At 40.5% G+C, this 13,328-nt stretch overlaps 1 protein-coding gene across 9 annotated transcripts in view; it reads left to right on the top strand.

Moving 5' to 3' along the window:
• The window catches only part of fam189a2 (family with sequence similarity 189 member A2), an 88,708-nt gene that overhangs the window by 8,062 nt on the left and 67,318 nt on the right, over positions 1–13,328 (top strand). For 6 of the 9 annotated variants that reach the window (XR_007943092.1, XM_051950694.1, XM_051950693.1 and 3 more), the window contains exons 2-3: positions 870–926; positions 2,500–2,610. Coding sequence is in view for 8 of the 9 variants with exons in the window: in XM_051950694.1 (XP_051806654.1) it covers positions 870–926; positions 2,500–2,610 (168 nt within the window). In the remaining variant the exon portion in view is untranslated. The remainder of the gene's footprint in view (positions 1–869; positions 927–2,499; positions 2,611–13,328) is intronic. The other 3 variants (XM_051950698.1, XM_051950695.1, XM_051950692.1) reach the window with 1 other exon arrangement.

Raw genomic sequence — 13,328 nt, 5'->3', positions numbered from 1 at the left:
CATGCTTTTTATCTCACACTGACCGGCTCGGATAGTCTCAACGAGTGTCCCACAACATACTAGAGATGAGAAGTGAACGAAAACCTCCACATTACTTGGAGATCGCTATTTGTTGTGGTCTGTATCCAAATCTCGGGACACTAGAAAACAAATCTCGTTCCGAAATCGTGCGATAACTCGCGCCAGAACACCAGTGAAGGCAAACAGCTGGTTGCCTCAGGTGAAGAGAGACGAGTGGAGCAATTTTGTGTCAGATTACAGAACAGTTAGTTTTTTCTAAACCTGGTAAAACTAATGGGTCGTCAGTGCGCATTTCCCAGTTGTGGCAACAGAATGGTGCGCTACACTTCGCACAACTTTCACAGACTACCGTACTCGGAGAAGGAAACGCTAAAGTTGTGGCTAAACGTTTTACAAATGGACCCTGAAACTCCAGTTGATGCACTTCGACGTAAAAACTTCGGTAATCCGTTCACTTCTCATCTCTAGTATGTTGTGGGACACTCGTTGAGACTATCCGAGCCGGTCAGTGTGGGGGGAAAAAAAAGCACGTTAGGGCGGACTTTGATGCGGGGGGGCCAGTTGCCCCATACTTTTCGCTAGCTGAGCTGCGAAGCTGCCTGCCTCGCTAAATACTGGAGCTATGTCGAAAATTCATTTCTCCATCACCCACATGTATGAAATGACATATGAACCAGACCCCAGATTGAAAAAAAACGAAGTTCCTCTTTAAGGCCTTTTAAAAACTAGATTGCTCACCAAGTTTTTACATGCATTTTTTATATATGTGCATCACTGTTTGTATAGTACTGTGTTTTTTCACTGAATGTTGCACCGCATGAACATTATTTTTCTTGATGCATTTCCAGGTCATTCTGTCCGGCATTGTAGGCCTCACAACATGGAGACGACCCATGCTTCTACTGGTAAGTGACATGGTTTTGGTTGCTTTTGTAAAGGTACAATTGCAGTGCATTACAGTGTTCCCAGTTGTTACAGGGGTGCAGGTCCAGACACTAATGAGGACAATAAGATCAGAGACGATGTGAAGAAAGTGTTTATTTATAAAAGTAACTTGACTTTGATGTGAATAACAAAGTACAGAGATCAAGATCAAATAACAGTGAACAAAAAAAGTGAGCAACTAACAAACTAAACACAAGACAAAGTAACCTAAGAACTCAAAACACAGAAAGACACAGATACAAAAACTAACAGTGGAAAAGCAACAAGTACTAGAGACATGAAGACATGTAGCTAAACACACATGGCAGAGACTCAAATAGGATATCACAGTACACTAATGATAAACAGTACTAAGAAAGGAGAGGAGTAACAAAGGAAAACTATAAGGACTGACCGAGAGAACAGAAAGAAAATTATACTGACAAAATAAGGTCAATTTTGGTGGCAAATCAGGGCTTGGAAAATGCAGTCAGGAAAAATAGGATGGCTGGTTCTGAGTTTTGTTCTTAGAGACTTGTATTCTCGATGTTTATCAGTATTTCAATTAAAGCAAAAAGTTTACTGTATTTTCAAGTGTTATTAATTCCTACCTATTCCATTGGCCTACAGTAAAAGGTTTATGCGTTTTTATTTGTTTGCGTTTTAACTTTGCTATTTTAAAATGCATGAAGTTAAAGCGAGATAAGGGTTTTGGTAATAATACCGGCAAGAATTTAAAACTACTTTCACCCCTGGCTAGTACCATCCATATTTCCTTCTTTAGAAACACTAGTGTCATTTTTTTCAGTTTGCTTTGGATCGTGCTTACGGTGGAACATCTGTCAAACTTCTGCAGACTGGGAGTCATCTTGACAACTAATGTTGAGGCATATCAACAGGCATTCATGGTCCCATCCATAAATGTCATCTCCCCAACACTGTTTGCACTTGTGCAGCCCCATATCATCACATCCCCACTTCTATGCCTCACTGTCAGGAATATGTAATTGTAATGTAATTAAACTACTGTAAGTGTCCTGGCCTGATTGACACCAAACAGCTACATTCTGCGAGTAGTGCACTGTCCATGACCTCATTTAAGGACAGTCACTGTGATTACTGGTACTATGGCTCATTCTGTGCCTTTTCTTCTTTTTTTTTTAGTTATTAACCAATCTTCCTGTATCTTTTGACCTCCTTGTTAATTCATCAAATGTTTTCAGTTCCGTTAGCCTTTATTTTCCATATAGCAGTTCCACATGGAAACTAAAGGCTAAAGGAACAGACAGATAGACATAGCTCATAGGTCCAAAACTGAGAAATTCTTCTCATTCCACTTCAGCAGTTTGCTAGGTTGTAATGCAACATAACTGCAGAAACTTTGAGGGAAGGAGGGAGACTTTTATTAGGCAGTGTATTAACAACAAATATGGAAATGTTTTGATTGGTGGTGATGTATGTGATTTCAGTTGGACTTTAATGTGCCATCTCATATCTCTCTGTGTTTTCATATGGCCTGTGCTCCAATTCAATCCTCACACCCCACCACCCTAGGTCAATGTGTTTATCCTGCTGTCTGTGGTGTGTGTGTTCCTTAATCTGGCTGGATTCATCATGTGCTGCCAGGGAGCCCAGCTGATTTCCAGTACAACCAGCTGCCAACTGGTGAGGCTTTTACCTTTCTGTGTCAGCCTGGTTTTGCTCTTGACATCTACAGATTTCTGTTGCTGTTCATGGTCTTATTTCTTTCATCAGTTCATCCTGTGGAATGTCAGTAGGAAGTGACTCCTTGGACTCTTATTTTCAGCTGTAATCAGTTGGTCCAGTTTCGGATCAACTAAAGGCTTTTCAGAGAGTTATATGGAAATACTGAAATATTTGAAAAATGACTATAGTCCAGGTGACCAAAAAATCTTGTGCAGGCAGAATAATGCAATCCTAATTGATTGATACCTGATGATTTGTTTGATATGTAAATTAAAGAACATATCTGATCACAGATGTAAAGATCATGTTTATCTTGGCGGTTTTGAGTTTCCAATGAGTTCGAATTTTCTATGATGGGATCATTGACACACATGAATCTTTATCACAAACAATCTTGCATTTTGATTCTTTTGTAGATTTTGTTAAAGGTCTTCTGGAAATATGAAAAAATCTGCTGGGTCATAAATATACATGCTTTTGGTTATTTGGTTAAATGTTCTTTGGACATTTTCACATGAACTTGGCACTTTTGTTAGCTATCTACAACCTTCTGGTTATGTCTTCGACCACTTATCTTGCAGAAGTACTCCAGTTAAACTTTATTTGTTGACTTTTTGACAGACTTATTTCTTCAGCATGGCCCACAGGTTCTTGATGGGGTTTAAGTTAGGACTTTAGAGGAGACAGTCTAAAATCCTAATTCTAGCCTAATTTAGTTTAGTTAGTTCATTTCTTTACCATTTTTGATATGTGTTTGTGGTCATTGTCTTGTTGGAACACACAACTTCATCCAAGAACCAACCTTCTGGCCGATATCTCTAGGTTTTCCCGAATAATGTGGATGTTCATTGTTCCATTTACTTTGTGTAAAGTACCAGTTCCAGTGGCACCAAAACAGCCCAATAGGGCCGACTTAAACCTCATGAAAAATCTGTGGTGTGTGATGAAGAAACAAGCCTGTGACAGAAAGTCAACCAATTTAGTTGAACTGCATCAATTCTGTCAAGAGCAGTGGTCAAATATACAGCCAGACTTTGTGGATGGCTGCCAAAAGCACCTAGTTGAGGTGAAAATGATCAAGGGGCATTTATTCAAACATTAACATTTCTGTATGTATATTTTCTTGATAAGAAAACATATTTGTTCAGGTCTATGTATCCAACGTTCGTTTTTGGACGCATTCCAAGAATAGCCAGACTGGATTTTCTCCCTTTGGCTGTACACTTCCAGAAGCTATTTATTTCTAAACAGAGCCAAATGCAGTTCATTGTCCTTTTAATACATAAACATACTCTACTGGGATCAAATGTGTTGATAACAGGAGGTGAGTTTATATAATACACTACAATCCATCCATCCATTGGCTGTACCTGCAGTTTCCTGTAGACTGTCATATAGGACTGGAGCTTATCCTCGATGACAATTAGTGAGAGGTGGGACAGCACCTAGACAAGCTGCCAGTTCATTGCAGGGGCTGTGCAAAGAGACGGACTCTCAGACTTCCAGACTATTAAGAATCACCACTTAATCTACCATGCATGTGTTTGGACTGTGGGAGGAAACTGGAGAAAACCCACTCAGGCACAGAAAAATGACACAGAGTGGCCCCAGCTGATCCAGGAATACCTTTATTTAGAATTGAATAGGGCTGGGCGATATGACCAAAATTTTATATCCTGATATAGCTTATTTTATATCCCGATACGATATACATCACGATATAGCATATTTTTCAGGTGATAAAAACCTAAAAGTCGCTAAATGACGTCATTGCCTAATTTGCATATTTCCCAGTTTGCATGCAATTGTAATCAACGTTGTAGGAGAGAGGAATACTGTTGTGGAAGAGACCAAAAAGTGATTATAAAACACCCAAAATATGTTTTTGTACTAGAGGATAAATGCTGTGGTTTATTTTAGTATGACAGTGAAGAAACATTTTCATGCTCTGAAAGTCTGGATGAGATCTGTAGTGACTTTGCGCATGCCCGATTCATCTGCCGTCTGGCCGCGCAGTTATGTGTCCTCTAATCAGACAGTGGGACTGCTGCGGGGTTACTGGACTGACAGCCTGTGCTCTGGGAGGGGGAGAAGCTCACAGCAGCACCTGCTGCTCGTTGAAAACAGTAAAAGTCGCTAGATTTGTCGCTAGTTGCTTTTGACAAAAAAAAGTTGCTTGGACGCTTTGGAAAGTCGCTAGATTTAGCGAGAAAGTCGCTAAGTTGGCAACACTGGCCGCGTGCCTGGGCTTGCCGTAAGGCACGTCGGTGACATAAAATACTGCCGTAAAGCGTGTTTTGCGACACTGCGATATAAACGATAGGATCTTCACATAAAACGATAGACATTTTCTATCGTCCAGACGATATCTATCGTCATATCGCCCAGCCCTAGAAGTGAGTATCACAAAGAAAAAGAGAATGTTCAGTAAAATAACAAAATCTACCCTTTATTTAATGTGCAGTGAGTTACAAACCTTTAACACTAACTTTTATATAGGTCCTAATGAAGTCGTGAGGATGAAGTTTAGTTACAATCAAACATCAAAAACTGTTGGTCTTCAAAGGGAAAGTGAGGACTTCCTGTTATGGTGGCACTCTGGTAAAACATGCCTTGCACATGTCTGCGAAGACTTCTGATAACTACTCATGAAGCACCTGGTTCTGCAGAAAAAATAACAGCAAACCTACTCTGCTAAGCACTACAATGTGCACAACTAATAAGGCGAATAAAGAAATAAGGAAAATGAAGACGTAAGCCAACTAACTTAAATGCAAGCAGTGTAGCCCAGAAAGCAAGAAGGAGACAGAGACACAGAAACCAACACCATACTGAAGACAATGAACGGTTTGAAGTCTTTTTAAACTTGATGAAATAATGACAGTCATTACTGAAATGAGGTAAGAGATACGGGACTGCGCTGAAAGAGTGTAAAGAACCGAGCTATGGATATCAATGGCAGAAAATGAGACGGTTTAGAGCTAAAGTATAAACACTGGAGACATCCAACAAATCTTTGCAGGATGAAGTGCCAGACCTGGAGATGAGGTTGCGAGTTCATAAAACTGAGGCTTGTAAACCTGCCGGAGGGTACCGAAGCACCAGAGCCATGCTCCTTTTTGGAAAAATAGCTCCTAAAAATACTGGAGATTGACAGCCAAATTATTCTGGAGTGAAGAGGGACTCTAATTCCCCACCAAGAATGCAAATATTGAAGTTCCTCAGCCACAGGGACAAACTGAAAATAATCTATGCTGCCCAGGCGAAGAAAGATATTAAATAATGGAACCAGCAGTGAGATTCTACTTTGATCTGTCTGCAGGGATTAACAAGCAGTGGAAAGAATACAACCTAGTCTGGCAACAGCTGCGGAGCTTGAAGATCTGACACAAACTGATTAATCCAGCAAGACTTCTGGTAACATATGAAGAGCTAATCAGCACCTTCAAAACTCGAGCAGAGGCACTTCACCGACAAGAGGAAGACAGAAGGCAGCAAGAACAGCAGTGACTGGTAGGGTAACAGATGACTAAAGATGAACAGCAGGGAATAACTAGTAAACTGCAGCAGGTATGGTTAAAAAAGATGGACTTCAAAATGAAACATGTAAAGGCCTAAAGGCGAAAGCGTAAATGCATCTAACAGAAAGTTAAATGGAAAATGGACAAGAAGAACTTACCAACTATGGATATTGACTGTTATACAACCTGGAACAGCTTGACCCCCACAATTATTTCCTTTAGGTTTATACACTCCACTCCAAAAGTATTGGAACACTGAGGTCATTTCCTTTATTTTTGGTGTAGAGTGAAAACATTTCAGTTTGACATTTAATAAGAGACAAGAGATCAACATTTCAGCTTTTATTTCCAGGTATTAACACCTGGTTCTGATACACAACTTAGAAAATTATTTGTACCAGAACACCAAATTCTTAGGTGAGCAAAAGTGTTGGAACAGGTAGACATTCTCCTTTTATGATGCTTTTCCAGGCTTTCACTGCAGCTTCTTTCATTTGTTTGTTTTGGGAGGTTCCTCCTTCAGTCTCTTCTTCAGCAGGTAAAATGCAGCTCTATAAGGTTGAAGTCTGGAGATTGACTGGGCCGGTCTAAAATCTTACATTTCTTACCCCTGTTGAACTCCTTTGTTGTTTTGGCAGTGTGTTCAGAGTCTTTAGCTTGCTGAGTGATGAAGGATCTCCCAATCACTTTGGTTGCATCTGTCTTTAAACTGGCAGACAAAATGTTTCTGTAGACTTCTGAGTACATTTTGCTGCTACCATCATGTGTTACATCATCAGTGAAGTAAACCTGGGGCCTGTTTCACGAAGCAGGTTCACTGAAAACTCTGAGTTTCTTAACCCTGAAATGAGGGAAACTCAGAGTTTTCCGTTTCACGAAGCGAGGTAACTTAACCCTGAGACAGAGGGGTAACTCGAGCCTGTTTCACAAAGAGGGGTAACTTAAACTCTCGGTCAGTTACCGCAGTAACAGACTCTATGAGTTGAACCTGGTCGGCAGCAGGTTTACCTGAGAAAACCTCGAGTTTCTCTCTGTCTCCGCCCTCTTTCAGCCACACACGCTGTTTCATTTCCTCATTCATTCAGTCAGTAAGCGAGTGAGTTTTGGCGTAGAACAGCTTTTATTAACGATCCAGTGGATAAAGGAGCAGCATTACTGCACAGATAATTAAATATTCGTCGGTAGATTGTTATCAGACCGCACATAAATGTTCTCGCATTTCCGGACAATTATCGGTTTGAGCGGTACCGTTTCGTAATCGTTTCAAGTCCATAATCTACATAAACAACCTAATCCGTCCTTACATTTACACTACCAGCCGTAGTCATGCTCTCACATCCAGCAGATATTGTGTGTTGCGCTGCGGTTCTTTGCAAATGGAAGTTTTTATATAATGTCGGAGATGCAGAGTGCTACAGTAAGACAACTGTATGCAGGACACTCAGAAAAGTTTTCCTGGCTCTGAAACGACTTTTACTCATCATTGTGAACATAAACCTGTCAGAACATCAAGAGGAGTTCCACAGAATTGCAGGTGAATGATGTAGAGATCTGTTACATTCATTTTAAATCATATTCTGTTCATGACATTGTGCTGCAACCTCAGACTGGGATTAGTCATTTTAATTTCTTTTAGGATTTCCCAGTGTGATTTGCTGCATAGATGCACACACATCTCCATCACAGCTCCCTCACATCATGAATAGGAAGTCCATTCACAGCATAAATGTGCAGGTAGGCTACAGGTAGACTGACTACTGTTTCTAAATGTTAAAGACTGCATCATAGTTCAACATCTATCATTCTCTGCACTGTCCAGATCATATGTGATGCTGCATACATCATTTCTAATGTGGAGGCCAAGTGACCTGGGTCTGTTCATGACTCCAGGATTTATGGAGAGTCTAACCTGAGCAACAGACTGCAGCATGGTCAGCAGCATAAAGATTTTCACAATAGAATTCTCTTGTCTCTCTCCTTTAATATACTCTGATGTATCCACTATACATTACAGGAGAGTTTGATGGCCTTCTGCTGGGTGACAGGGGTTACCATGACAACCCAGGCTGATGACCTCATACCCTGACCCTGAACCAGGCCCCCAACAGAACTTCAACCGGGCTCACTGCAGGACCAGAGCCCGGGGGGAGATGGCCATAGGCCTGCTGAAAGCCCGTTTCCAGAGCCTACGTCTCCTCAGGGTGACCCCTGAGAGGGCCTGTGATATTACTGTGGCATGTGTTGTTCTTCATAATATTACCACTATTAGAGGAGAGCAACACCCTGCCCTACAAACTGAAGACCCAGATGATGAGACCATCCACCTGCAGCTATCCAGGACAGCAGAGCAGTCAGAGACACCGTATGCAATAATCACTTTACAGTTTAAGTCACCATCATCACCACCACCACAGCAAATAAAGACATGATACACATTTAATTTGCTCTTCTTTATTTCCTACAAATAAAAGAGATAGTTCAGTTAATGTTCCAGTAGTTAACATAATTCACCTGTGACTATCACCACCTCTAACTTGTGCTCCAGTATTTCAATTTCCAGATCTGCCCTCCTAATCTGTTTTTTGGATTTTTCTCAGCAAATGCAGTTTGTAAATCTGTTTTACTGATAACTGGGAATACATAGAGGACATTAAATTATACAGTTGCACGTGAATTCCACATAATGAACCTCTGGTGTTTCCTGAACATGGAACATCTTCCTGAACATCTCACTGTGTCAGTCTGTGCAGTGGAAGTTGAGGAACCATCCTGCTGCTGTCCAGCCATGCTCTGTTAAAAAAAGATGAGAATGTGCAATACTTCAGTGTAGGCTAAATGTCACACTCTATATTCCACCTAAAATCTGAATGGGAAGAGACCTATCAGTAACACACCTCTGTATAAAACTTAAACTACCATTTGGATAAATGTTTGGAGTGTTGCCTACTTACAGTTACAAGGTCTTTTGTGGTGTGAAGGGGCCAAAAGACAAAAAAAAGACACAAAAGAGAACTAAATGTATATATATATATATATATATATATATATATACATATATATATGCATCCATGACTTTTTATACCACCGTTTTACAGGCATCTACTTTCTTTCTGTTGGCTGAGCAGAAGTCTATGTTAGTTTAAATAGGCTTAATTATTTAACAGGACATGATATGGATGCAGACCTTTAGGCTATGTGTGGATAAAACAACTGCACAGTCAAACAGCCACTTAATATTTAGGCTACTTTACAATGTAAAACATGATCAACATGAAGTACCTCCATGAGATAATGCCGAGGTCTGACCTGTTTGAACAATGTTTTTATATTTCATCTTAAGCTGCTGCCCCGTGCGCTTCTCCCCGCAGCGGGATTTCACCTAAATGAAATAACGTACTAGGCTGCCATTCAGACAGTTATTCCCTGTAATATTATTACGATTACAAAGGACTACATTTAAACTTACGCATTGATACGGGCAGCAGTGTTCTCCACGATGTCTCCCTCTCTTTTGCAGCTGCAGCGGTGTTGCACTTCTTTCTAAAAACGTGTTCAAACTCACCATATGAGCGCGTTAAAAACTTCCATTTCAAAAACGCAGCCTTTCGCTTCCCCGTTTCCATGGTGACTCATCGAATCGGGGTTCCATTGATGCTGTCTTTTCAGAGTTGCGGTGCATGCGCGTAACTCCGGGTCAACCTACTCCGAGTTAATTAACCCAACTCATATCAGCCGTTGTGAAACCGAAAACTCAGAGTTTTCTATCTCTGAGTAGATCAACTCAGAGTCGCGGAAGAAACTCAGAGTTTCTTGAACTTGCTTCGTGAAACAGGCCCCTGCCCTCTGGAGGTTGTTGTTGATGTCATTCACAGTTGTGAGTTTAAGGTCACAGTTTAAGGTCTTTCTTTACTGCTCTCCCAATGTTTCTGTTGTCAACGGTTGCTGTTTTCCTTGGTCTACCCGTCTGTTATTTAGTACACCAGTGGTTTCTATCTTCTGCAGGACATTCTAGATAGTTGTACAGTCTTTGACCAATGTTTGTGCAATGACTCTGACTGATTTTTCAGCTTCTCTCAGCTTCACAATTGCTTGTTTTTCACCCATAGACAGCTCTCTGGTTTTCATGTTGGTTCCACCTCTAACTACAGATGCAGTCTGCACAGGCAAAACCCAAATCTGAAACTGAGCAAAGACATTGAGCACTATTTATTGTTTGAACAAACAATGTAATGGGATACACCAGGGCAACAAAACGCACCAGTCAGTCACATGTTCCAATACTTTTGCTCACATGAAAAATGGGTGGGTTCAAACAAATAATGCTACAAACAAATAAACCCCGCCATCCTGGTCCACTTTCTGGTCACCTCCTGGCTGGATTATTGCAACTCCCTTCTCTCTGGTCTCCCCCTCAAGACCCTGCATAAATTCCAACTGGTTCAGAATGCGGCAGCCCGGATCATCATCTGGACACCCTCTCTCCACCACATGGCCCCTGTTCTACAACAACTTCACTGGCTTCCAATCACACACCACATCATCCATGAAAACCATGCTCCCAACCTTCAAAGCTCTCCATAACCTCGCCCCCCTGTACCTCACTAAACTCCTTCACATAGACACAGCTAGCCAGACCGTCAGATCGTCTTCCTCCCTCAGCTTCACCATCCCTCCTGACCACCATGGGCTTCAGAGCCTTCAGCCACTCTGCCCCTGCCTCTGGAACTACCTCCCACCTGATATCCGAAACATTGACACGTTGGACATTTTCAAATAGTGTCTCAATACCCGCCTGTTCAAACAAACATACTCACTTTGACTTCCATTCCTCTTTTGTTGTTTTTTAAAATTGTTAAATTTTTATCTTTTAAACTTTTTACATCTTCATGTTTAATATTGTTAATGTGAATGAGTTTTAACTCTGTTTATTTTGTATGGTGTCGTTGGGTGTTTTCAAAGGCGCCTATGAATAAAATCTAAAACAGTATTAACTCAAAATTAAAGTAGAAACAGGGAGACTTCTCCCTGGGAAAAAAACCCTCAAAGAATGGGAAAACAAAATGTTTTGTGGTTGGTGGAATGTCTGAATACAAAAAAACATGGACATTTTTTGACCAAATTAGAACCATTATATAACTGGTTGGGGTTGTACCATCGGAGACCATATATACATATCAATGACGCTGCAAAATTTACAGACTCTAGCTACATTATTTTGCAAGTTATGCCACTTAGAGCATTTTTCCACAGATTCAACATGGTCCCCCCCATACGTTTTTTTACTTAAAAAGTTACAACACTTGTGCAAGTTTTACTTAACGCACGTGTGCAAAAATAAATATATATATATATGTATCTATAAATATACAAACATGGGATGGTCAGGTGTGAACTTTTTTAAAAATCTGGTGAATTGTGGTGGAATGACACAAGCAGAAGTAGATGCCTGCTTTGATATGAAACCATTTTAAATGAAGATCTATATCTCTACAATATGATAATCATTATAGCTCATACTGCTGACACTGTATACTGAGTATGGCTTTACAGGTTTGCCTGGAGCTCTGTGGCCTGTACATGTGTGTATCAGCAGTGGTGGTGGGGCAAAATATTTCTATGCATTTCTATAAATGTCTACGTTTAAATGTCTACGTTTAAATCCAAAACGAATTATACATGACAAAGAGTGCTATGATCAGGGTGTGAAATACAGAATATTCACGGGTTCTTGCCTCCTTTTGACTTGAGCTGGAACACAAACCAGGGCTCTTCTAGCTGCAAAGCAACAGTGCTAACCATAGAGCTACTGTGCAGCCAGCATGTTATTGAATGATTTAATATACATGGACCGATCTTCAAATCAATTACATTAAAAAGATAAAAGATACATCTAGAACTATTTTAAGCTATATATATAGTTGTGAATAGAAGTTTACACACATCTCGAGAGACCATCTTCATCATGTTTGTGGACGGGCTGCACAGTGGATCAGTGGTTAGCACCATTGTCTTTCAGTTAGGTGATCCCATCTACAGGCCAGGACGGGCTGCACCTAGGATCTTTCTGCATGGAGTTTGCATGTTCTCCCTGTGCATGCGTGGGTTTTGTCCAGGTTCCCCAGCTTCCTCCCACAGTCCAAAAACATGCTGAGGTTCAATGATGATTCTAAATTGTCTGTAGGTGTGAAAGTGAGTGTGACTCTTTGTCTCACTGTGTAGCCCAGTGATAGACTGGTGGCCTGTCCAGGGTGTCTCCTGCCTTCACTCTAAGTCAGCTGGGATAGACTCCAGCCCCCCACAACCCTAATGAAGATTAGGCAGTGTGTAGATGATGAAGCCGAAGTACCTGGAGAAAACCCAGGCATGCACAGTCATGCACACTCCCTGCATAAAGATGTCAGGCCGAGGCTAGGATGCGAGCCCAGGATCTTCTAGATGCAAGGCAACGATGCTAACCACTTCCACTGTGCAGCCAGGATATTGATATGAGTGGTTTAATCTACATGTTCCAATCTTTGTACTTGATTCTAGGTTTTTTCCCTTGCCACAGGAATCTGGAAATCAGTCTATCCCATTCTATAAACTGTTTAAGTGGGACATTAATTGGCAGGGTCTGGAAAAGATATAATAATCTAGGTAAAATGTTTATTCTGATGGTTTCTACCCTTTGGCTTAAGTTCAAAAAAGGTATTAAATTCCATCTTGATAAATCTGATTTTATTTTTGCATTAATTGGTCCATAGTTGAGATCAAATAATTTTGATATGTCTTTGGGAAGATTGATGCCCAGATACCTTATTGATTCTGTGTTCCATTTAAATTTGTAACTATCCCTAATGTGTTTTGGTGGATCATAATTAAACAGAATTATTTGACTCTTTTGCATATTAAGTTTATAGCCTGAGAGTGATTCATATTTATTTAGAATATTCATGAGTTTTGGAAGTGACTGGGTAGGCTGCATTAAGTAAATTAATACATCGTCTGCAAATAGAGACAATTTGTGTTCTCCTGTTGGCATTACTATCCCTTTAATATCACTGTTTTGTCTTATATATTGGCTTAAGGGTTCTACATATAAACAGGGCAAATAGAAGGGGGGAAGCACAACAACCCTGTCTTGTTCCACGTTCTAAGTTAAAAGAATTTGTTAGA

The sequence above is a fragment of the Acanthochromis polyacanthus genome, chromosome 7 (assembly GCF_021347895.1).
Source record: "Acanthochromis polyacanthus isolate Apoly-LR-REF ecotype Palm Island chromosome 7, KAUST_Apoly_ChrSc, whole genome shotgun sequence".
Taxonomy (NCBI): Eukaryota; Metazoa; Chordata; class Actinopteri; family Pomacentridae; genus Acanthochromis; species Acanthochromis polyacanthus.
The sequence above is the reverse complement of the archived record's forward strand: the minus strand, read 5'-3'. Positions and strand labels throughout refer to the sequence as shown.